Here is a 25749-nt window from a genome sequence, read left to right on the forward strand (position 1 = left end):
AGTAGGCTAAATCACCTAGGTTTGTGTGAGTGCGCTCTGATGTGTGCCTAGCGATGCAGTTCTCAGAACTTAACTCGGTTGTTAAGTGCACATGACTTGTAAATGGATAGTAAACTAAGTTTGTAATCAGCACTTGTTATTAGCTCCTCTCAAAATGATTATAGTAACATTATGCTGTTGTTAAAGGGACTTTTCCTTAAAATATACCCCAAAAAATTGATGTCCAATAAATATAAAAGGGAGGGAGGCTCTCAAGGTCTTCCTGAACATCAAGCTTTCAAATCTGGGAGAAAGAGTCTTAAGGCCAGTTAGTGCTGCCGTTCACTCGTCCCCCTACAGAATCTTAGTTGTAGACCATAAGGACAAGTAAGTGGACATGAGGTGATACCACAGACGATGACTTCCTGCTTAAGAAGCCACTGCTCTCTTATTCAATTTCTCAAAGACACTCACCTGGGTGTAATCAGGGAATGGGTCACAATAGCATGGTCTCTGACTCTAGCTCTCTTCAACACAATAACTGGATCCCTGGCTCCTGACTCACGTCAGGAATGTCTGAGGAATGTTCAGAAGTCAGTGTGCTTCCTTACCTCCCTTTCCTTGGAGGCTCCTGAATGTCCCGAGTTGCTGCAATGACGTCACTCTTGATGGAGGTGATTGTTGCTGCTGTCATCATGTCCCAAGCACCACCCATGTTGGTGACATTTTTTCATTCTACTCTGATCCTTATCACATAGTTGTTGTTTTTTACTTGAATTGGAGAAATGAAGCTGGGGATGACTAGGGATAAATGAACTCTGATGTTGTGAAGTACAAAACAAAGCAACCTTATACTTCAGCCCATCTTTCATTTACCTGTCTCCTCCTCATTTCAGTCTCTCACCCTCTTCGCACTCTCTAGGGGGGGGGGGATGTAAATGACACATGACTGTGGAACTCCAAGCATCATATAACCACACTCACCTCCAGGCAATATGCTTAGACTAAACTCATGCCCGGGTTCTGATTCTCTTTGAGGTCTGTTCCTTTTTCTTCTGGCACACAGATTGGGGGTTAAAGCAGCACAGTTAAGGACAAGAGTATTAGATGCTGAGGCCAGAGACAGTCCCAGATACACTCTCATTAAGTCAGTGTTTCCTCTGAGGCTTTTAGGTTGCCTTCAATCAGGTAAAATTCAAGCCATCTTGCCCTGCCAACTAGGTATGCTCAAATGGCAAGTTGTTTAAGTGCTTACTCTGGAAACTTCACTCTTAATTTATGACAAGATTCCAAGGAAAATGAGCCATCCTAGACACTTTGAAGATATAACATAGCCTCCAAGAGAGGGGGTAAAGCCAGCAGTAACTTCTTCAGCAATTCAATGGGGTCCTTGATCATATAATGGAGAAAAAAAAATGTCCATAAAAAATCCACAAAATTTGTAGATGTATTCATATAAGCATGTTTGGTTATTTTATAACAAAATGAATTACCAAATTGATGAGACTTTCAAGTGTTGAAAAATAATAATTCCAGAGGCAGTTCAGCTCTCCACTCAGGCTCTAGAATTATGCGTCCTTGGAGATGAGAAGTGGGGATGAGGAGGCAAGCACCTGCTAAGAGAGGCCATGCATTTAGTCTGTGCGTCAGGCCTTCTGCAGGCTCTCTCACTTCTCTCTTGCTTAAATAACTGATTTCAGGGATGTACCTGAAAGATGGTATTTCTCCAGCCTCTTCAGCATGCCAGAGTTATTTCCCTGAAGTACCGTGCAAATCGTTTTACCCCTCTTCTCAAAAACCTACAGTGGCCCATTTTGTCTACAGAAGAAAAAAAAAAGTCAAAACACTTTCTATACTTTGGTTGTAAACAGGCTTACCAGGTTTACAATGATACCATGTAAAATATCATGGGAAGCCACTGGGACAGTGATCAAGAGATTTGTAGTCACAGCTTTGTCACTAACTAGTAATGGAATCTTGGAAAGAGTTATGCAGCCTCTAAGCTTCAGTGTCCTTTGGAAAATAGGAATGGGAATAGTACCTAACTCACTGGGCTCTTGTGAAGGCTCAAGGAGAGCAAATGAATTAGATTTCCCATTTATTCCCTGTGCTGTTTTTCAACCTCCCGCTCATTGTCATAGTTTTGCTTATGTTTCTCAGCTACACAGCTCTCCCACTCCAGAACCCTGAACTCATTTTCCATTTGCAGAAAGTTTTCCAGACCTAGCTTGAATGGCACCTCTCTTCTAGTAATGCATTCTTGGCTATTCCCCCATCAAAATGTATGTCTCTTCATTGTCCTCCACGTATACATCTAGTATCCCTTCATTCAGCTTCCCATTAAAATAGGTAATTCACATATTTGGCTCTCTTTTCTGGACTATCTATTATCTGAGGTTCATCAGATACCAATATTAATTTAACTTTTCTGTGACTTATAACATCTATCAGAATGATTTTAAACAATAAGCACTCTATTTTCTGTAATTATTAAAATTGACTTTGCTAATGTAGTCTCCTCTTAACTCTGATAAATTCATAATACAGGATGTTAGAAAATATTAACTATCCAAATTCAGAATACAGTTTATCTTTTAGAATTATTTTTTTCTTTCTTTTTTATTTTCTTTAAGTAAGCCGTGGTGAGATAGACAGACTCCTGCATGCACCCCAACCAGGATCCACCCAGCAACTCCGGTCTGGAACAGATGCTCAAATCAACTGAGCTATCCTCAGCACCCTGGTGATGCTCAAACCAACTGAGCCACTGGCTGTAGGAGAGGAAAAGAGAGAGAAGATGGATAGGGAGGGGGAAAGAAACAGTTGATCACTTCTGACCAGGGATTAAACCTGAGATGTTCACATGCCAGGCCAACGCTCCATCCACTGAGCTAACTGGCCAGGGCCCCAATTATCTATTTCTTAAATATCTGTGGCATAGTATAAAAATCCCACTGATAATTAAGTTTTTATGACATTGTGTGATAGAAAAAATATATTCTCTAATTGTTACAGATTCTTAACTAGAATATTTAATGCAATTTTTAAAAAATGAATGGAGACTTGATTTGGGGGTGAACACACAATATGAAGTACATAAAATGTGTTGAAACCTGTTAATTTTGTTAACCAGTGTCACCTCAATAAATTCAATTAAAAATATACAACTAGCCCTGGCCGGTTGGCTCAGCGGTAGAGCATCGGCCTGGCGTGCGGGGGACCCGGGTTCGATTCCTGGCCAGGGCACATAGGAGAAGCGCCCATTTGCTTCTCCACCCCCCACCCCCTCCTTCCTCTCTGTCTCTCTCTTCCCCTCCCGCAGCCGAGGCTCCATTGGAGCAAAGATGGCCCGGGCGCTGGAGATGGCTCCTTGGCCTCTGCCCCAGGTGCTGGAGTGGCTCTGGTCGCGGCAAAGCGACGCCCCGGAGGGGCAGAGCATCGCCCTCTGGTGGGCAGAGCGTAGCCCCTGGTGGGCGTGCCGGGTGGATCCTGGTCGGGCGCATGCGGGAGTCTGTCTGACTGTCTCTCCCCGTTTCCAGCTTCCAAAAAAATATATATATATACAACTATAGTCCTGGCCAGTTGGCTCAGTGGTAGAGCCTTGAACCGATGCGTGGTTGTCCCGGGTTCAATTTCCCTGGTCAGGGCAACAGGAGAAGCACCCATCTGCTTCTCCACCCTTCCCCCTCTCATTTTTCTCTTTCTCTTTCTCTCTTTTCTTCTCCTGCAGCCATGGCTCGATTGGAGCGAATTGGCCCTGAGCGCTGAGGATAGCTCCATGTCCTCCACATCAGGCACTAAGAAAAGTTAAGCTGCTGAGCAATGGAGCAACACCCCAGATGGATAGAGCATCACCCCTTACTGGGTTTGCCAGGTGGATCCCAGTTGGGGCACATGTAGGAGACTGTCTCTGCCTCCCCTCCTCTCACTGAAAGTGATAAAATATTATAAAACCCTGGAAAAGAAAGAGCAAAAGCCATACAGAGTCCAACCCTATCAAACATAAGCCTGCTGTTTAAGGCCTTACTACTTAAAGTGTGGTGGGAACCAGCTTCATCAGCATCTAAGAAGTCCAGAGCTTGCTAGAAATGCATAATCCCATGCCCATTTCAAACCACCTCAATCAGAATTTGATTGATTTTTCACTTAAGGCGTATAAAGCACAGGCACTATTCTAGACCCTAGCAGAGCATTAAGATTTCTTCCAGGACTGACACAGAAATATATAGAGAGAGTGTTAATTTCTTTTGAACTGTTTTTTTTTTTTTTTTTTTTTTTTTTTTTTTTTTTTTTTTTTTTTAGGCAAATAAAGTAGTTTTGATTGGAAAAGCTGCCAGAAGTACAGAACATCTCATTCCTAAGTGGTTCCACTTTTCTTGTTTTCAAGATCTCATGCAGTGATGTCTCTAAATCTAAAGTTTAATGCTTTTTAAATATGCTCACTCCTTCCATTAAAAGCTGAAAAATAAGGGTGGGCGGCATTGGAATTAACATTCCATAGCAGCGCTTAAAGAACACATTTTATTTGCCTTGAGAAGTTACATAAAGTTTTGTGTTTGGGAATTAAAACTTTTAAGTTCAAGGGAAACCAGAAAGTTTCAAAGCTAAATTTTGGGATATTCCTTCAGAGTAACTTGGGTGGAGGGGAGAACTGATGGACTCAAACAACTAGATAACATATTCTCAATGTCCTGGGATATACTTAAAAAAAAAAAAGAGCACTCTACAGGAATGCCCTTTAAGCATCAAAACATACATTATGAATAGTGTACATTTTTTTTTATTAACCAAAGAATAGTCCTCCAGAAAAGAAAAGGAAAAAAAGAAAAACTGTTGGTAATACTATACAGCTCAAAAGGCTGAAAAACAAGCTTACATGAATGTTAAGAATAGACTGGAAGAGCCCTGGCCGGTTGGCTCAGCGGTAGAGCGACGGCCTGGCGTGCGGGGGACCCAGGTTCGATTCCCGGCCAGGGCACATAGGAGAAGCGCATAGGAGAAGCACCCATTTGCTTCTCCACTCCCCCCCTCCTTCCTCTCTGTCTCTCTCTTCCCCTCCCGCAGCCAAGGCTCCATTGGAGCAAAGATGGCCCGGGCCCTGGGGATGGCTCCTTGGCCTCTGCCCCAGGCGGCTCCTTGGCCTCTGCCCCAGGCGCTAGAGTGGCTCTGGTTGAGGCAGAGCGACGCCCGAAGGGGCAGAGCATCGCCCCCTGGTGGGCAGAGCGTCGGGCCCCTGGTGGGCGTGCCGGGTGGTGGATCCCGGTCGGGCGCATGCGGGAGTCTGTCTGACTGTCTCTCCCCGTTTCCAGCTTCAGAAAAAAAAAAAAAAAAAAAAGAATAGACTGGAAGAGGGAATTTCAATAAGGATGTCCAAAAGGAGCAATGGGTAGTTATTCCTATGGAAAAGTGGCTGGGGCCTGCTGTGGAGTTACCCTGGAGATGAGGTGAGGCCACTCAGTGATTAAATGTCAGCTGACCCTCAGATCTCTATGTGAACCCTCAGTCTCCTCTTAGCAAAGTCTGCTGTTTTCTTTTCCCATAAGCTTGTATAGCAGCCTGAGCTGAAGCCCTCCAGGACCCCAACATCAAGGTCGGAGTATTTTTCCTGTTTTGCCAGTTTGCTAAGATGTTTCTATGACTATTGGTGTGCCAAGTTCTCATATCATTAGAGATCCTATATTTTACCACCATGAAAAAGAACCATTTGAGGGAGTCAGGAACATTGCAGAAAATAGAAAGGCGTTTGTTTGCCTACAAGCCTCATCCCAAAATGGGATTTTCAAACAGTGCTACCACATGAACGGCTCCTTAAATGCCTCCAGTTTCCATTTCGCCTGTGAAAAGGGGATCATACCAGCAACCCTCCATCCCGCCCTGCCTTATGGGGTACCTCCCATAGAGCAAATGGCGCAAAGAATTAAGAAGGAGGTTCCAAAAAAGCAGGGCAACACAAATGTAACGTATCACTATTTCCTCACCTGTAAAATGGGAACAAGTGGTGTGCAGGTGAATCGTAATTATGTAATGGTTGAAACACAAAGCATCCTTGACGTTATCACCCAACTTATAAAATACAGCACCTTTCTCAGCCTCTTTACCTCTCGTATTTCTGCTGCCATTGTGGTTTACTGAAAGTGTAACACTTTCTGTGTAACTGTCATTGCGTGCGGGGGGCGGGGCAGGGCGGAGGTAAAGGGTGCGTGTGTGTTTAAGGGAAAGAAGGAAGGAAAGAAATACTTATGGTCACGTTTAATATACGGTGCAGGCCGCACGAAGGAAGCTCGGAGGAGAGAAGAGCCACTTTTAGGTCGGAATGATCCGAGCCTTCCAGTTCTTCAATCCGCAATCCCTGCAGCGGCGTCTGTCTGCGTCCAGGAAGGCGGGAGTAAGGGTGGGAGGAGACTGTGGCAGCGAGGGGCGGAGCCTCTCGGAGAGACCAATCGGAGCGCGCTCCGCCGGCGGCCAATCACGGGCTGCCTGACCCGGCAAGTCTGCCCGGCAGTGTGGGCGGGGCTGCCAGGAGTGCCGGCGCCGAGGGTTACACTTTTGAGCGCCTTCAGGAAGCGCAGGGCAGGCGGAGAGTGTGCCGAGAAGCCAGCTTATGTATGTGCCAGTCCAGTGACATACACAGAAGCCTAAACCAGGCTGATGATGGTGCGTCCCGGCGCTCACGTGCCTGTAGACCCCCCGGCTGGTCTATATGCTGTGTAGGCACCTGTCTTGTGAGTGGCTGCGGGCGTGGCTGCTCTTCGGACAGTCGGTGCCTGTAAGATTTATTCCTCGGGGCCTGCCTTCCCCGAGCTCCAAAGGGGAACATAAGAAGTTTAACGGAGCCGGGACTGAGCAGATTAAGGGAGCGGATCCGCGGCCGGGCCGGGCTGAGGAGGGTGGGGACTGCGGGTGCTGGGGGCAGGAAGCCTGCTATTTGCTCCGTCTTCCCAGGCAGAAAGGCCTTTTGGCAAGACTGGCGTGACAAAGGTGGCCCTGAAATGTCTAGAGAGCCCGGGCATTGACGATCTCCGGCCGAGTGGCATTGGACTGAGCCTGGGCAGTTTGTTGGCTGACAGAGAGGGATGCTAGCAGTTAGGAATGTAAGAAGGAAACTCAGGATGGGGACCATCTGTTCCCCGAACCCCAGCGGGACAAAGACTTCATCGGAGGTCTGCAATGCCGACTGGATGGCCTCGCTGCCCCCTCACCTCCACAGCGTCCCCCTTTCCAATCTGGCAATCCCAGGTATTCTTCTGTTCCTACCGTTCCCACTGTGTTTGTTTCTGCCATTATAATATTGTTAATGGGTTGGGTTGCTTTTCTATTGTGCTAAGAAAATCGTCAGTGACTTTAATTTTTTTTTTTTTAAAGGAGGGTCTTTTTTTATTTCCAAACCAAAAACTTACCACTGAAACAGCTCTGTAAAGAGATTTAAGTAACTGCATCGTTGGCAAAAGGGACTCAGGAAAATAGAAGTACCGCTGTTGTATTCTTTTTTTTTTTTTTTTTTTTTTTTTTGGTTGTGTATTTTGGTTTTGTTTTTACTTGATAACTGTATTCTAAGAAAGAATATTACCTGTTTAATGTTGAGTCCAGGGTTAGTGAGCGGTGCATTTACTTGAATCGCTTACAGAAAAAGGGTAAGAAATAAAAAAATCAGTAACAATTTTAGATCGGGATCAAAATTAAGAGTGAAAAGTATTTTCTTTGTAACTTATCTGACCTTGCATAATGAAGGAGAATAACAAAAAAATAGATTAGCATTAAAGGATAGGTTCAGAACCAGGACTTGAGTACAAAGACACATATTTTTGTTGTTGGAAAAGCCAGAAATAGAGAATGCAAGTGCTTGTCGCAGGCAGTCATTAGGTGTGATGAGGTGGTGGTGTTTAAAGCTTTGTCTATATATACAGGTGTCTGCCTGACTGATCTTGAACCACACAGCCTTGAAAAGCACTGCTACTCCAGCTACTGTCTCTCTCCTGGGCTTTTATCACTTGACATCACTTTCATTAGATTTGTTAAATGGATCCTCTTTCATACACTCAAAAGCTAGTAAAAATATGGTTTCTAGGGAAGGACATTTGGACTACAGTGATCTTGGCCTCATGTGCTGGACAAATTCCTAGATGCTGGTACTTGGAAAGCACTCCTCGAAGCAGAGGATGGCCTACTGCCAGTCCTTTTTCTCACCTGGAGACATAGCAATTGACTTCACCTCTAGACTGCCAGACAAACTCCTGAGCATTACTGGGAACCGTCTGCCTTTTTGAAGGCTAAAAGATGACCTCATGCAACCCCAGATCTTTGCTTTCTATGCATGAAGAAGAGCGGTGCTGGCTTCAGATGCAGCCTTTTTCTTATTCACCTCTAATTTTGGAGGGCTTTCAGGTTCATTGTCCCCGTGAGCTCTTGCTGCTTTCGAGCAAGAAGAGGGGCAGCTCAATCTCTTTATAGTCGTGATCACTTGTGCTTTATCAGCCATTGACTGCAGCTCCTTGGGAAATGCCAGGTGGTTATGCTTCAGAACAGGTCTTTTCCTTGTTTAATTGATGTCTGGAGAGTCATCACTGGAATGATGCACAGGTCTTTTTTAACATTAGTCATTTGTCATCGGGCATTCTGATAGATTGTTTTGTCAGTTGGTATGACAGGTAGGTGGTGTGTGTTTGCAAACAGAATGGCATCTTAGGCAGCCTCTAAAGGGCTCTATCATTCAGAGCGTGTCCTGGGTAGGTTGGAGCTTCCTCCTTCCTGTTGTACTTGGACAGTTCAAACCACACAGCAGCTCTGCCTGTGGCTTGGCAGTATATTCTGACTGAGGACTCCACAGAGGAGCTGGGCATTTGCTTAGCAATCTATAGGGTATCTCACAGTTACTAGAATTGCCAGGGATTGCAAACAGTTGAGACCTGCTGCTGTAACTGGAAATTCAATGATTAGCCCCCATGTAGAACACAAGAATTAGTTCACTCTGCTTAGTAAAGTCTGGTCCTTCTAAGGGGGCGGGGGAAGGCTTCGACTCTTCAAAACAAGCTGAATTCACTGTTATGAAAGCCCTATTCCCAGCAGTGGAAGTATATGTATCTATAAGCCCAAGACAAGAAAATTGCATGTTGAGTGCTAGCCACCCCTCACACCCCTGCTCATCAGTAGTTCCCTTTCCCCTATTTCAAGCTCAATATTCTCTGGCTTATACTAGGAGTTAAGTTTTACGAAGCCTTGCTGAGAAATATAGAAGGCATTGAGTAAGTGGAGGCTACCATCTTCCTTCCCCTGCTCCTTCCTCTCTTCCTCTTCTCCCTCATCCTCACCTTCGCCATAACTGTCATTTACTGAGCACTACCATGACACGCAGCAGCCCCTGGCATACATGAGCTCCAATCCTTACACCTCCAAGGTACATATTCATATCCTCATTTTGGAAATAAGGAAATTATTTTCAGTGAGGTTAAATAGTTTTCTCAAATAGTTAATCCTCTGTGTAGCTAGCTGCAAACCCCATGAACTGTCCTTGTGCCCTTAAGGGGACCTTGGGAAGTACAGGGCAGTGGTGTATGTGATGGGGGCAAGTCTCTCATTTTTAAAACTTGGTGATCTTTAATCTAAGTGTTTATATATCATTGTAAAGAGATAAGTAGATAAATATATATGTATACATATTATATATCTGAGTAATATGTGTACATAGGTGGGCAAAAGTAGCTTTACAGTTGTGAGTATATGAAACACAGTTAACTCATATTATTGATTAATTATTCTATTTATTTGTATTATAACTGTAAACCTACTCTTGCCCACCCCTGTATTTACATATATCTTTTTGTTTACAATTGGAATAGTAAATAAAATTTAAAAATTAGAACCCAGTAAGTTTTAAATGTAGTGCTTAACCCTCACGTGCATGTGTGTGTGCGCGTTCACGAGTGTGTGCTCACATGTGCCAACCTAGGATCAGTAAGATAGTGTCAGGTCTGTCCGGATGGAGCTGGGCAGCAGCGGCATGGGAATGGGCGGAGAAGGGGCAAGCGGGCTGGCAGGAACAGCAGACTGGGTCTGAATACACCATGTCAGATTTGAGTACATCTGCTGCATTTGCCTAAGTTGTGATGGGAGAGAACATGTGTGAGTATCCACCTCTCCACAAAGCCTTGGTGTATTATTTTACTCCCACAACTGTTAAGAACACCTGTTAATGACCAGTATCACCCAAACATATTGAAATATCTCAGAGAAGAACCTCAGAACAAATTTCATTGCCAACTCCACAGAATGACTAGGGTCCCTAAGGGTAAAAATTCTGGATATTGTAACAGTCAGGTTTTTAAATTCAAGTCTTAAACTCTATACACATTTTTGCTGATGTTAGTGAAAGCATGATATTCTTTATGGACAAATGGACTGATAGGAACTTTTTCTTTCTATAATGCATGTAGTTTATCAATGAATTCCTTTTCTTTGTATATTTAGCACAATTTTTTTTTTTGCCATATGTTTCCCCTTCTTTCTATTAAAGGTAAAGTACTTGGTCTATTAGAAAGAGCTTTGAACTTAGGGTCTCAAAATTTAGTATTGATGAGTGTAATATCAAAGGAGCATCTGAATCCCTTGGGACTTAGTCTCCTCATTTGTAATTAATATGTTGGATTAAATAAAATATAGAGTCCTTTTCAAATTGAAAATTCTTTGATTACTTTGAGAAGATTTTGTTTTTTATTTGTTTGTTTTTTGCCTGTTCTTTGTCCAAATGAAGAAAAAGATAGAAAAAAATGATTGGGTCATTTTAGGTCTAAAGGTCATTTCTCTTATGCCTCTTCAAAACAAGCAGATATTTTTGGCTTGTGCAAACAAGGACTCACAGATGCCCGAATGAAGCAGGGTCTTCTCACTTTAGCATCCTAAAAGGGACTGGAGATTAGTTTTTCTGAATGAGTAAATCCTGAGTACATTTTGAGACGTCTCTAAGCTCAGGCTTGTGGGAGTCCCAACGATGAATTAAGCCCCACCCCCGCTGTCAAAGGAGCTTACAATTTAATGATAGAGATTATAAAATGTACGTACATATTCCTACACCATAAATAATTTTTAAAAAGTAATTGGGTAAACAGAAATATAAATAAAGTGTTATAGAAACACACAGAATGGAAATATTGATTCTGCATTTTAAGATTAGGAAATATTTTGTTGAAAAAAATGGCATTTGAGCTGGGATCTGAAGAAAGGTCAGAATTTCAAGGGATGCGGCTTGAAGGTCAGGGTTAGGAAGGGGGCTTTCCTGGTGAAAAAACCAGTTAAGCTAAAAGATAGGGGGATGTTTAGGAAATGGCTGGAGGACTCCCTCTCCTGCCCCTCGAATGCTTTCTTAATATCTTTATCATAGCACTTCTCTGCTCATCGTTATTTTTAGGTATCTGTCTTCCACCTCATCTGTTAACAACTTTCACGCAGAGAATATGATTGATTTCTTTTAATGAACCTAAATCCTATTACAGGGTAGCAGCTTAGTCATTGGTGACTGTTGAGTGCATGGAACAAGAGAATAAAAATTTTGGAAAAGCCGCTTGCAACCACCATCATTTTCAACTGTAACCAAAGCTAAACTGAATAGTTTGGTTAGAGTCATCTTGTGTAAAGAGCCATGTGAAGCAATCTGGACATTTTCCAATCCATATCTTATTATTTTGCTTCACATTCCTGTACTTCATGATAAGGCTTATCACTGAGCCCCCTTAGAAATGGGAGTTCTGAGGCAGAGTGCAATGGTTAGTTAGAAGCAGAACTCTAGTGTAACTAACTTCTATCCCAGGAATAATTGTTTCACTCCACATCTTTCTGCCTACCTTCATCCTTGTCACATGGAAGCTTCTCTTGTTTCCAGTCTGGCTGCAGCCTCAGCCTGCTCTCATTTCCTGTCCCCGTCCTCACCTTTCTTCCACTGGCCTGGCCTGGACCCGAGCCTCTCCTTTTCCAGTGTCAACCCTTGCTCAGGATGCTCCTCACTGCTCTCCGATTCCCGATACTTCTCTGTTCTCATCTTGCTGATGACCATCCCCTGCTGAAATCCTATCTCTCTCCTATGCGTTTTGCCTTCAGTCACTGGTTATTTCTACAGCTGTTTTCCTGTGGTTTCATATCATCCACACGTGTGACACAGAGATAAAATCACTACAGGGGCAGGACGAAGGTTTCATTACTCAAATCCTGCTTCTGGGAGTTGGATCAGGTCTGGCGCATCTAAAAGAGAGTTGAGGACTCAGAGGGTATAAAATACATTATGGAACAAGATTCACTTTGAGGATAACATGAGCCATGAGTTGGCCCTAAAACAAACCCATCCTCCTGTTGGATTTGAGGCCATGGAAAACCAAGGACCAAACTGAATTTACCAGGGCTGATGTAGTCAAGGAAGAAAAGTCATATGGGACCAAAGTGGTTTCTTTAGTGAGAACAGATGTTTTTGTTTTTGTCGTTTTTCTTTCCTACCCCTCTCTGGGTGATCATAGTAAAAATTTAAAAATGCCATAACTTTGTTGTTTGCCATTAGTAGATTTCTCTCTTAAGAAAGCTTATCACATCCCTGGACTTCCCCATTCCCAACCCCAGTCACACAAAAGCCACAAGGAATTCAGGAGTCACACATTTCCGTTAAGCCACAGAATCATGTGTTGGTTAGAAGTATTAATGCTGAAGCCATACTCTCTGGATTTGAGAACTCTGCCTCTCAGGACTCGATGACCTTGGGCAATTTACTTCCTTTCTGTGTGCCCTCTGTACAGCAGAGATAATAGTGATACTATATCATTCAGTCAAGGTGAGAATTAAATAAACTAATTCATATAGCACACATAGAACAGTTTCTGTCACAAAATGAGCACTATATAATAATATAATACTTGTTATTGTTATAATCTGTGTTTTTTACATTAATCGTGACATTCATTAATTGAAAGCCTGCGCCTGGAATGGTCAACAAAAAGGAGGTGTTAAGATGCTGTCTGTATCCTCAGGTAATTTACAATCAAGTTAAGGAGCTGACTTTCCAATTAAGCCAGTGTGGCTCAGTGTTCTCTGTCTAATCAAATCAGGCTAACTTGAATGTCATCCCCTCAAGGAGACTTAGAATTAAGGGACGGATACGCGGAGGGTTGTCCAGGGTGTGAGAACCAAGAGAGTCTTAAATGCAATATGAGGGCAGCTGATCAAGAGAACCAGAAAATCTTCTTTAGCTTCTTACTCTGTCCTCTCATTCCAAGTTCTGCTGTCAAACTTTGTCATCTTCAGCCATCAGAGCCTTTGGGAAAAAGTGAACCCTCTGTGACAGGACCATGTTGTCAACTTGGCTTCCGCTCTCCTCATTTCTCCATCATTTGCCCTCTTAACCCAATCATTTTGTTTCCATGTCAAGAGTAGAAATATTATAAAATGCTTCTCTTTGAACACATGCTTTTCTTTATACAGATTTTATACCTCCTTTCCCAACCATTGGAATAGCTTTATGATCTCTCCCAGTATATGCATCACCACTCCCTACACACAAACACTCACATACACACACACTGACCCATGACCTTTGCCTCACCCTCAAGAGAACCCTAGTTCTACTGCCTGTTATTGTTGACCCTTTATAAAGATCCTGCAAAACACGCCCACTCCCATTTCAGATCCTAGGAGCCTGCCGCTCACCTGCATGCTGCTGTTTCGCATGTGCTTCTGAGGCTGAAGTTTCGGTTTCTAGCATATGATCTGACCTGACCTGACCTCCATTCCATGGAACAGGCTGGCTTCACACACCCCCAGCCTCTAAGAGCTTATTAGAACAGGCACACTGGAGGCAACGTTAGTGAAATAAATGCTTTAGCATCCTGTAACTTTGCCTTTGGGAAAAGCACAAATGCTAACTAACCCTAATTAATTTCAAACCAGTCTGGAGAGAACAGATTATTTATAGGCATCATAATAGATGGGTGTGTTTTGTGTGTGAAAAGAATTTGAACACGCATCAAGAATCAAATATAAATGGAGGAAAATTATGACTAAATCTGTTTGAGTATCTACCCATGTGGTTGAGCAGGAACACCTTTCACTTTCTCACGTCTATAGGAATTTAGATTATATTGCTAAACACCAGTGAGGGGTGACCAGTACTCAGGAGGATTCCATTAGTAGATCTGTAGTTGCTCCAAGATAAAATGGGTTTGGCCACAGAGGTCTGCACTGCTCTAACTAAGGGAGAGGTCAAGTGTGTTATCCACGAAGCATTGGCAGTTTGTCTTAGATTGATTCTCTGCTAAGAAGCTGACATTTTCTAAGAGAATCACGGGGGTTTTTTTTTGTTTTGTTTTGTTTTTTTAATTTCCAATTATTCTAGTACTATTGCCTAAAAGGTGTTATATCTTTTCAGATAATATTCTACTGATATTTTTTTTCTCTATGCAAACCTGACAACATCAAACTAAAGAAAGAAATAGGGAGCATTTGTACTCTGCAATGCAAATGTCTTGCTGTGCAGCCGCAGTCTGTAATAATGGCAGAACTGAAAATGTCTAGACTCTGTCAGACTGAGAAGAATATTTTATGAACATGTATGATTTGAAGGCTTATGTACTGAAAGCAGTATTCTTAAAGTACAATTGAAAGCAGATGAATAAAAAATGCCGAAGAGATAAAGGTGAAGACAGCATCTGCCCTCCTCCCTGGGCCGGAATTTAGGTTATCATCCTGTTAGGAGGGGCCCATATGGGTCACTGTAGAAATCATATGAGCACGCTGTGTCAGTTTGGCTAAAAATAATTATTAGTACTTGCTTATTCCTTTTGTTTCTATTAGTTCTCATTGTCTATATTTTTCATTGTATTCATTTAAAGGAAAATCATTTATTCAAAGGATAATTATTGAATGCCCTTTTGTGCCAGGTATCGTGTTAGATAAAGAGAATATGCAAATGAATAAAGAATTTTTCTCCCGCTCTTCAGGAAGTTATGATTTTATAAGAGAAGAAAGCCAAAATTCAACACTATGGAGAAGAATACACTCAGAAAACCAACACCCAATTCTGTTACTGGTAGGAGGACTAAAGCTAGGTAGATAAAGCTTCTGAGAGGAGATGGCTCTTGCGTTGAGTCCTAAAGAGCTGGTGGTAAATGTACAGGTGTTATAGGCAGAGAGATCAGAGGCGCAGGCAGAGGTACCAAGGAGCGAGAGGGGAGAGTGACCTTGAGGAAACCCAAGCATCGATTTCATTTAAAGAAAGGAATGGAGACGAGGCTGGAAAAGTAGGCTAATGAGCCTTATGCATCATGCCAAGATTAAATGTTAAACACTCGCCCGAAGGCAAAAGGCAGGCTTTGAAAAGACTTGGTCAGGAATGGATGAAAAGCCCTAAAATAACTGTGTAAGGGTGAAGAGAAACAAAATGACTCCTCCATTTTTAGGGATGCTGAGGGGTAGTAAGAGAAATTCATTATTTTTTTTTTCATTCTGTTTAATGCCTCTGTGTTGATGTCCTTCCTATGCCAGGGCCCTCTCCTGGGCACTGGTGATTCAGTAACAATAATTACAGATACGGTTCCTGCCTTCAAGGAGCCTACAGTCAAGTTGAAGAAATGGGCGTTTAATCAAGCAGATATAATATGCTATGTGGATGATTGGAGAGGTGGAGGTTACTGCTAGAAGAAGCATATATAGCAGGAGCATCTTAACAAGATGGGGCGGGAACCCAGGGGGCCTCCTGAAGGAAGTGATAAATAAACTGTAATCTGAAGGATACATAGGAATTAGCTCCAGGATGAGAGGAACCAGGGTGAGCTTGTTCTAGGGCGAAGACCGTCAACAGAGAAAATGGCTCGTTCAACAAACAGACGTGATTCATTGTAGCCTAGCATAGATTGCAAGGAGAGTGGTGAGCAACGGAGAGGTCTCATAAGCCATGTTAAAGTGATTTAGCTTTAACTTAGTAGGCATGACAAGGGTGTTAAGCAGGTGAACTACAAGGGAAGCTTTGTGCTTTGGAAAGAGGATTCTGGATGCAGTCTACAAAATATACCGGAATTGGGAAGTACTGTAACCAGGAAAATCACTTAGGTTGCTGATGAGGTCATCCAAATGGGAGGTGAAGCTGATCTGAGGAGGACAGCAACAGTGTGAATGAAGGAAAAGGGACGGACACGAGAGATATATAGGAAGAAATATCAATAGGACTTGGCGAATAATTGGAGGGTAAAGAGAAGGCAAACTGTGTGGGTAGCTGGGAGGAGGGTCACAGCATTCCCAGAAACAGGGATACAGAAGGAGTAGGTTTAGGAGTTGTGGAGAGAGGTAGATATACTTAATTTATGGCAGATATGCTGAGTTTGAGGTACCCTCAGAACGTTTCAGAATTGGGTGGACAATGCTAGCCCCTGTTGGAAATGATTTTAGAGTTGAATTTTACATTTCACAATTTGCCCAGCCCCCACCCTCACTCACAGCTACTATTACAATATATTCAATGTAACACAACTGTGTTTTAAATTAGTGCCTTGGCTCTGGCTGGTTGGCTAAGTGGCTAGAGCATCAGCCGATGTATTGACATCCTAACTTTGATTCCCAGTCAGGGCACACAAGAGAAGCAACCATAGGCTTCTCTCCCCATTCCTCTCCCCCTTCTCTCCCTCTTCCTCACCCACAGACAATGCCTTGATTGGTTCAAGCATTGGCAGGGCACTGAGGATAGCTTGGTTGGTCAAAGAATGTCAGCCTCAGGTGCTAAAAATAGATCCATTGATTCCAGCATCGGCCCCAGACGGGGCTTGCCAGGTAGATCCCAGTCAGGATACATGTGGGAATCTGTCTCTCTATCTTCCCTCCACTCAATTAAAAAAAAGAAAAGAAAAGCAAGAAATTAGTCTTTATTTTTTATATGATTTTTAGATTTTACCTCAAATTTTACTCCTTTAGGAAATCTATCTGGAACATTTGATCCGAGAGAAGCAGGCCTCCCAAGCTCATCTAGGGTCTGCGGGAGTTTTCCTAGTTCTCATTTAACTATTTCCCTATATTACTGGCAGCGTGCAGGTGAGGGGGGTGAGCTGGGTGCACTACACCACAGCCCAGCTGTGAAATGGAAACGTTCAGTTACTTGACCGCATCATCAAATACCATTTATTTCACACACTGACATCCAGGGTTATTTAACTTTTTCTCCTACTGACCCTGAACATTTTCTTGTTATCTCCTAAAGTTTGTATTGTATTTTCTTTTGTATTAAAAACCGAAAGGTTGTTAAAGAAAACATGATTATTTCAGAACTGAAATGACTCCTCCGGGGATGACCAGGTGCCCTTTGTGAGGTATTACCAAGGATGATGTCATCCGTTCAGAGACAGAGTAGGATGCTAATTAGCAGTACAGACTAAGAATTTCTTATTAATGAATTATCTATACTGTCCCTTATTTTGGGGTGAGGATTGGGGTCTCTTGGATATTTGAAGAAGAGAAAGTCTTTTGAAAAGAAAATAGATACCCACCCATATGTAGAGGACTGTGAAATACCTCCCATACACAGAACTGAAATGCTTTAACTCACATAATCATAGGAAATTGGGCTGATTTGGAGAATATCTCGGACAACGGAATTTCCGTGGGGCCCTGCAGAGTCCTAATGAGGCTCTCTGCCTCCTAGGTGCCCCCAGGACACATCCAGGTTGGGAGTGGTGACTGTCCTGACAGGCCTTTAGCCAGAGAAGCTCTGCTTGTATTTGTTTTTCCATAAAGATGCTTTATTTGACAATGTTCCAGGTCAGAAAGTGCCCTGAGAAACCTCAGATTTATTCCAACTCTCTGGCTCATTCAGCCACTTGGGGATTGACCAGGACCAGCTGGCTGGATTCCCAAGCTTACTGTCTGTCCTCATACAGTAGGGTGTCCCTTGACTTCTCAGCACATAAAAAATAAGTTGACCAACATCCTCTGCTTCCAAGTGTTCTGCTTTATGCAGTTGCTTTGTTGCATTGCAAAGAATTATGAATTCAGTAGGCACCCAATTAAAAGTTGAATTGGCCACATGGTCCCCTCAGATTTTTCTGGCAGCTTTGTGATTATTATTAATACTCTCCCATATGCCCCATGGCAAATAATCAAGTCTGATAGGTGAAGATTATCCCTTTGGGTTGGCAAGGTTTAAAGATATTATTATCTGACTTAGAAAGCTGCTAAATTGTCCCCTGATTATGAAACTTGGGCTCACGTTAGCTATATTTGATGTGTCCTAAAGATGCCAGCCTCTCTGCTTTTGTCAATATGGAGTCAGATTCTCTACAAATGCTGCATTTTTCCTGGGACCTAATTCAGGTGTGTGCGATGGGAGGCCCTAAGATGTTACTAGAAGGTAATTTACACAAGGCTAAATTGCAAGAAATCTACTCTCTGAGACATTTTCTTTTAAATTGTTGAATGCCGTATTTTATTATGGCTATTCCTTTAGTTATCCTTTCTGGTTTATTTTTGTCCTCTGTGTTTTCTGACATGTTCTTCTTCTTTGACACAGATAACTCAAGCTAGAAGGTCAAATGGGGATAAATGGAGCTAGGGCTATACAGGTGCTGGTGGTGAACAGGTGCAGTGAAAACTACCTATTCAAAGGAGATAGATGGACCATAGAGAATTTTGGGAAAAGATCAGAAGACCTAGGCTAATCTATCCTAGGCAACTCTCTAAACGGCTGCTTCTTCATGTAATCTGCTTGCATTTATTCTATATACATGTATTCAGTACCTGTCATATGCCAGACACTTACTAATTATATATAGAGAGATGGGCATAAATTAGACATGATGCCACCCTCAAAACTCATAGTCCGGTGTCAGTAACAGATAAGGAGATAATTACCACAGCATCCAAAGTTCATCAAGTATATACAAATACTATGCAAGTACAGAGCAAAGAGCAGTTAAATCTGCTTGGCTGGGTCAGGTGATCTCACAGCGAATGACTGGGTCATATTCAAATATTTAGACTGGAAAGGCATGGGACAATGAGATTGTTCCCAAGGACTATAAAGTATTTTTTTAAACAAATCTTTTGCTATATCCAAATAAGCATAAGGCCCACTTATCATATATAACTTTGCAAATAAGTATCTTTTTAGCTCAGGCCACAGAAATATTTTAACATGCAAAACTACAAATGTTTATATAAAAATTATAGCAATATTCATAGAGATTAAATACCTGAGTTATAATGCAAGATGCTTTTCTATAAAAAGCTACCTTAAACATCTTCAGCATTTAATGACATGTGCCTGTTTTTATGTCTGTTCTTAATATTTTTGTATCTATCTTTAATTTTTATTCACAGGGAGGCAGTACAGTTCAGAGTGTGGGTTCTGTTTCAGCATACCTACGTTCAAATCCTAGTTACTAACTATGTCACCTTAAATAAAAGCTGAACCTTTTTGTGCCTTAGGTGTCTCTTCAGTAAAATGGAGATAATTATAGTGTCTACTTCACAAGAGCAAGGTTAGAAAATGCACGGTCCACAAAACCACCCTCACTGTGACATCACTTGCCAGTTTGAGGGTCATCAAGATCACACATAGCTTCAATAAACTAACTAGACGGACTGACAGAACTCACTGGAAGCTGCTATTGTTTACTATGGAGAAAGGTACAGATTAAAATCAGCCACGTAGAAAGGTCCCAGAGTCCAGCAAAGTTCCGAACATGACACTTCCAGTTCTTCCCTCCTCTGGAGTCATGGGCAAGAGCTGCCTTCCTGGAGTTAATGTTGACAGTGTTCACACAGTGCTCATTTCCACAGTGCACAGGAGCCTTGGGATCCAGGGTCATTACAGAGGCTCCACCTGGCCAACTTCAGCCTCCACTCTCCAGAAGGCGAGCCTATGCCTGTGACTTACTTACCTCCTTAGACTTATTTATTTATTTAGTATTTTTCTGAAGCTGGAAACGGGGAGAGACAGACTCCCGCATGCGCCCGACCGGGATCCACCCGGCCCGCCCGCCAGGGGGCGACGCTCTCGCCCGGGCCATCTTTGCTCTAATGGAGCCTTGGCTGTGGGAGGGGAAGAGAGAGACAGAGAGGAAGGAGGGGGGTGGGGTGGAGAAGCAAATGGGCGCTTCTCCTATGTGCCCTGGCCGGGAATCGAACCCGGGTCCCCCGCACGCCAGGCCGACGCTCTACCGCTGAGCCAACCGGCCAGGGCCCCTCCTTAGACTTATTTAATGTGGACCCAAAGCCCGCCAGGTAAACAGAGATTCTCTTATCAGTCAGGGTATTCCAAACCCTAAAGAGTTTACCTCCCTCCCAGGGCCAAGGACAAAGACCAGAACTCTCCGTGGGCAAGGTTAAATCCTTCACCATAAAACACAGCTGTTTAAGAACGAAATAAATACTACATGTAATGTGCTCAGAATATTTCTACAAAACAAAATAAATTTTAGACTGTAATAAAGAATAAAAAGTATTTATTTCGGCAAAAAAGGTGTTCCATCCTGGAAGATGCCTATTCAGGTAGCAACCTAAACTGTGTGTCACTGAGACAAAGGAGGCCGCCTTTCACAGCAAAAGTTCCCAGCCAGGGTCTCATTTAAGTCTGTTTCATGTAAATGAGGTGTCCAAATGGTGCGGTTTGATTGGATGGGGCAGAAAGAGGAAACCAGGGTTTTCCTGCAGTGGTTGACTCAAGGTAAACAAGAAGGTCATAGTTCTGGAAGCCAGGTCAGCCTTAGGTTCTTCATAGGATACAGGATACATGAGGAGTCCCTGTCGGCAAAAGGCTGCTAGGCTCTTATTCATAAAATTTGGGCCCTTGGTTGACAATGGAGAATCCATCTCAGCAGATAAATTTTTTCTCAAGGTTCACATCAAATAAATCTTTCTTCTCGGAGTTGACATTGCTGAGCACAAAACAAGCATAAATTTTGGATATGCAGCTATTATTATTAACAATTCTTTTGGATTACCTAATTATCTATTTAGTTTCATACTAGAGACTGTAGGAAATCTTTAAAAAATTAACAAGTTGTAGTTTGTAACCTGTTAGGAAAGATACTAAGATTCAAATAAAGCCAGTAAAAGCAGAAATCAGTGAGTGTGTGTGTGTGGGGGGGGCGGCAAACAGTGTTAGGGATCTGATAAAGGGAGAGGTTACTCCAAGATGGGGGGGGGGTTAAGGAACAGCTGCATCAGAAAGCCTCCTGGGAGAGGGACTGTGAGGGATGGGTGGAGTTTCCACATGGGGAGGAAGGGCATTTCAGCAAAGGAAACCAAATGAATAAAATTCAGTATGGGGAAGCAAGGCACCCTTAGGGAACACAGCAGGGCTGCCATGGCTCACTGTAAAAGTGACAGGAGGAAGAAATGGAAAGGACTGGAAAGGCAGACATCAGCCAGATGAAGAGAGGTTTCAGCATGGTGCTAACCACTTGATGCTTTGTCTCATGGACCATAGGGAGCCAGTGACAATTTAGGGCCCAAAGAAAACCCTGCAAGAAAATACACTACCTCTTTTCATGACTCCAATCTTAAATTTTCTCTTTTGTCTACCATACTTCCGCTTCCCCACCCCCACTCCCCACGCTTCATGGGGCTAGTTACAATTCATCCAGCAAGAAGACAGCTCAGATGCTGCTTCTGTGCACGCGTCCATTGAGGGACACAGTGCATGCCATGGGGTCTGTGCACCTGTATTTCCACTGTCCACAGCTGTGTTTGTCATCTCTAGACTTGATGTCTGTGTACTGGTTCAGAATAAGTACCTCATGGAACAAAGGGAGGAGGAAAAGAGAAAGCATGGAATCTTGACATATCTACAGAGAATTTAAGTGTGAAGAGTTGACATTTCTAGTTAATTTAAGGAAAAACTAGGACACACAGAGAGAAAGTCATAGTGTCTGGGGTGACACAGGATCTTATAACTGCATTGCAAAGTTTTTTCAAGCCTGACTTAGTGGATAGAGAGAGTCAGACTGGGATGCGGAGGACCCAGGTTTGAAACCCCAAGATCGCCAGCTTGAGCCCAAGGTCGCTGGCTTGAGCAAAAGATTATTCGTTCTTCTGTAGCCCTCTACCCCCCGTCAAGGCACATATGAGAAAGCAATCAATGAAAAACTAAAGTGCAACGAAGAATCGATGCTTCTCATCTCTCTCCCTTCCTGTCTATTTATCCCTCTCTCTGTCTCTCTCTGTCACTGCCACAAATATAGTCTTTTCAAGCTGTCCCAAGGCTTTAAAACTATAATAATAATAATAGTGGCAGAAGAAGAACTTATTACATAGCACTTATAAAGCACTTACTAGGTCCGTGATGGTGAACCTTTTTATAAAAACTGCCCACTTTTGCAGTGCTGGTCAACCTGGTCCCTCCCGCCCACTAGTGGGTGTTCCAGCTTTCATGGTGGGCAGTAGTGGAGCAACCAAACGCACTGCGATTGGCACTCCTACTAGTGGGTGGGAGGGACCAGGTTGACCAGCCCTGCAAAAGTGGGCAGTTTTAATAGAAAGGTTCGCCATCTCGGTGCTAGGTGCCTGATACTGCTCTACTTGATTTATATAAACCCAGTTAATCTTTACAACCCAGTGAAGTTAAGTGCTATTATTATCTGCATTATACAGATAGAGAAATTGGGGTACAGGGAAGTGAAACATTGCAACAAAAATCCTGATTAACAATTCTAGAATTGTAAAAACTAGGTCTTACCAAATTCACTTAATTACATTTGAAAAGAAAACATTCACAGAGTTGAAGATTGATCCAACGTTGGTTTTTCTTGTTTTGGTAATAAATCCTGTTGGTTGTGATACAGAGTCATTTTCTCTTCACCCACGGCATGTTTCCACACCAGGACGCTGGTGCCTGAACATCCATCCATAGGATGGCTGCGCTGAAGGACTGCTAACCTGTTCCAACCAAACAAGTCACTTTTCTTTTCAAGACCAGACATCTGGGAGGCTTTTTATTGACTCAGAACAAAAGCAGCCCAGTGGTGTAAGTGGTCTCTGTAGCCATCACCCCCGCAAGGCTCCAACAGAGAAAAAAATCTTTGCCCCTAGGGTAAGAGCAGCAGAGGCTTTTAGCAAATGCATGAGCCTGTCAGAGCTTGTCTTCCAGGGAAGGGTGTGTTTTTATTCACTTTCCCCACTAGGTATAATGTGGAAACTACCTTTAAACCCATTGTTCCATGAAATTTAGACTGCTGTGTGTTGGATGTCCCCTCCTCCTTTACCCCTTTCCTCAGTTGGAGCACCTGGCTTAGTTCTTCATTTACAGGAAAGGGGGAAAGCCCTTCCTGTCCTTGAGGGGATTCAGCAGAGAAATTCCCCTGGATCCCTGCCATTCTGAAGTTTGTCAAATGGATCTTGAAATAACCCTGCCCCATGAAAAATTTCAACCCAGCTAGGTGACTTTGAAGGTGTTTTTTCAAGGTCCTCACAGTAAATTTCATAAAGTTGTCCCACAAAGCACTGAAGTGACAACCTTTGGAGCAAAGAGAGCTGTCACAGAAATGCTAAGCAAGAAGAGTTATGCTGGCCCGTGCATTCAGCCATCATGCACATCCAGTGCCAGCGAACCAGAAGACGGTCCTGATGAAAGTGAGGGCCTGAATCTGTGTCAGGGAAGGCATTTCTCCAGCAACCTGACATTATTCTCAGATGAGCCAGAAATAAATAAATACCACCCTCAGGCTGGGGGATGATTTGCTGAGTGCAAATATGATGAGTTAAATCAATAAGCATAATAAGCATATTTTTTGCTTATGTGTGGTTAGTATAAAAGAAACTTCTTATTTCTTTGTAGTGGTTAATATCCCTTGTTATATAGGGTCATATATTCCTTTAATAGCTGTTAATAAGTTGGAATCATCAATTCTTAAGATAGAAGAGCTTAGGTCCTAAGGCTCACTTCACTTGCTTTCAAATCTGCAAGTGGAGAAACAGAGCTCCAGTATGAATTTATAAGCTCATACAAGTATTCAGAGCAGAACCAGCATTGGGATTCAAGGCTCTGAGCTACAGCAATGCAAAAGAAAATGTTCCTTCAAATGAGAGAAGGTTAGAGTGCCCTCATGTGTCCCAACATGGGAATTCTTTATGTCTTTATAGTACAAGGATCTGTACTCAGGTTATGACAGTTCTGTTCCTACAATAGTGATGTAACCCGAATTTTGGTGTAAGTCGAAACACACCCTAGGCTAAATCACTTACCTATCCTAACACAGTTGTAAAATTGTAATCTAGAACATAAAAACACAACTAAGCCACAGAAAAAGGAAAAGGACATACATATACTATACTGTACACTGTGCTGTAGTAAAAGAAAAACTGACCAAAAAATAGTGTAAAAAAAGTACAGTGTTAATGGCATAAGCCAAAACACTCATGTGTCAATTTTTTTGTTTTTATGGGAGTGAATGTTGTAAACTCAAAACGTCATATGTCGAGTCTGTCATAACCCGAGACCCCCTGTATTTAAAATCACTTTAATCACTCCATCAGTTTTTCTGTATTGGAGTGTGTAGGCATTTAGCTCTGAAAACAAATCCTGTGATCACTGTGTTACCAGAATTAAGTGCACAATGCATTTAAATTGTTTAATCAGTCAAGATATGGAAGCTATCCTATTCCTAGAGTGGATTTGTGTGGATTCAGATCGGACATACCTAGGTTTCTGTACAAGGTGGACACTTGCAACCTTTGTAACTCTGAATCAGGCAAAACCAGTCTGAACCTCTGTTTCCGCATCTGTTAAATGCAGGTAATCACTGTCTTGCAGCATTATGGCAGACATCAGATGAGATCCTGTAAGTAAAGTGCCTCACCTGGCATTTGGTGCACAATAAACAGTCAGTAATTTGAAGCTATTACTAGTTATGGTCAGACATGAAGCCCCCGCAGGGCTCACCAGTGAGTTCGTGGTGAAGAAGCTGGTGCAGAGGCTGGGCGGGGAGCAGTGTGCCTTTGAGACGCTCATGGCTTGGTTGAGGAGGTTTCCACAAGCTCTGGCGGCAGAGGGAAATGAGAAAAATTTTAAAGAAATATGTACTGAATGTGTGATTCTGACAGAATACATTCTTCCTCCAGGTGGGGAAATTGAAATGGAGCTAGGGCAAACGACTTGCCCACCCGTGGCGTCTCTTTCAGAGGTGACACTTGGGCGCTAAAAGTCCAGCAGTCAAGGGAAAAACCTCCACTAAGAAGTTTGAAAACTGGATCCTATTTATGGCATTGATCCAGTTCTCTTAGTAGTCTTTATTTATTGAGAGGGTAACCATATTAACATCAATAAAGAACAGAGCTGGAAAACAATAGCTGGATGAATTTATCCTTAGATTTTAATTTTCTTTATTTTATGAAAGAAGCTCTCTCAACTTAAGTGTTCAGCAGAATTGCAGTCCGTTTGCCCCAGTGAACTTTTAAAGTTTCTCTCCTCCCCGCAGTAATCCTCCCAGCCATCCTTTTCAGACGTGCAGGGAGGGAGATGTCATTATGTATTGCACAATACAAGGAGACTTGACCTTTAAATGTCAGTGGAAGTGTAGCCTGGTGATTCTACTAGCTTATTGAAGAATTGAGGGAAACAGCCCGATAATGTATACCTGGGGAAGAGGGAGGGGTGAGAGGAACACATCACCTGTGCCCTTTTTGGTTTTACATAACCAGGGAAAAGGAAAGGAAATGCTTATTCTGGATGCCACAGTCACTGGGAGATTTGTGTGCATTATAGAATTGAAAGAGTAGGGGGAAAGGCAGCTCAGTTTGCAAGCCTTGCCCTGGGGATTGCTTACC

The 25749-nt window shown here is 42.8% G+C and overlaps 1 protein-coding gene across 1 annotated transcript in view; it reads left to right on the plus strand.

Moving 5' to 3' along the window:
• Nucleotides 1-6498: 6498 nt before the first annotated feature.
• Nucleotides 6499-25749, plus strand: part of PLCXD2 (phosphatidylinositol specific phospholipase C X domain containing 2) — a 52644-nt gene continuing 33393 nt past the window's right edge. Inside the window, exon 1 of the mRNA XM_066346993.1 lies at nucleotides 6499-7215. Within this exon, the coding sequence (XP_066203090.1) occupies nucleotides 7053-7215 (163 nt within the window). The 5' untranslated portion in view covers nucleotides 6499-7052. The remainder of the gene's footprint in view (nucleotides 7216-25749) is intronic.

This window comes from Saccopteryx leptura, chromosome 8, assembly GCF_036850995.1.
Source record: "Saccopteryx leptura isolate mSacLep1 chromosome 8, mSacLep1_pri_phased_curated, whole genome shotgun sequence".
NCBI lineage: Eukaryota > Metazoa > Chordata > Mammalia > Chiroptera > Emballonuridae > Saccopteryx > Saccopteryx leptura.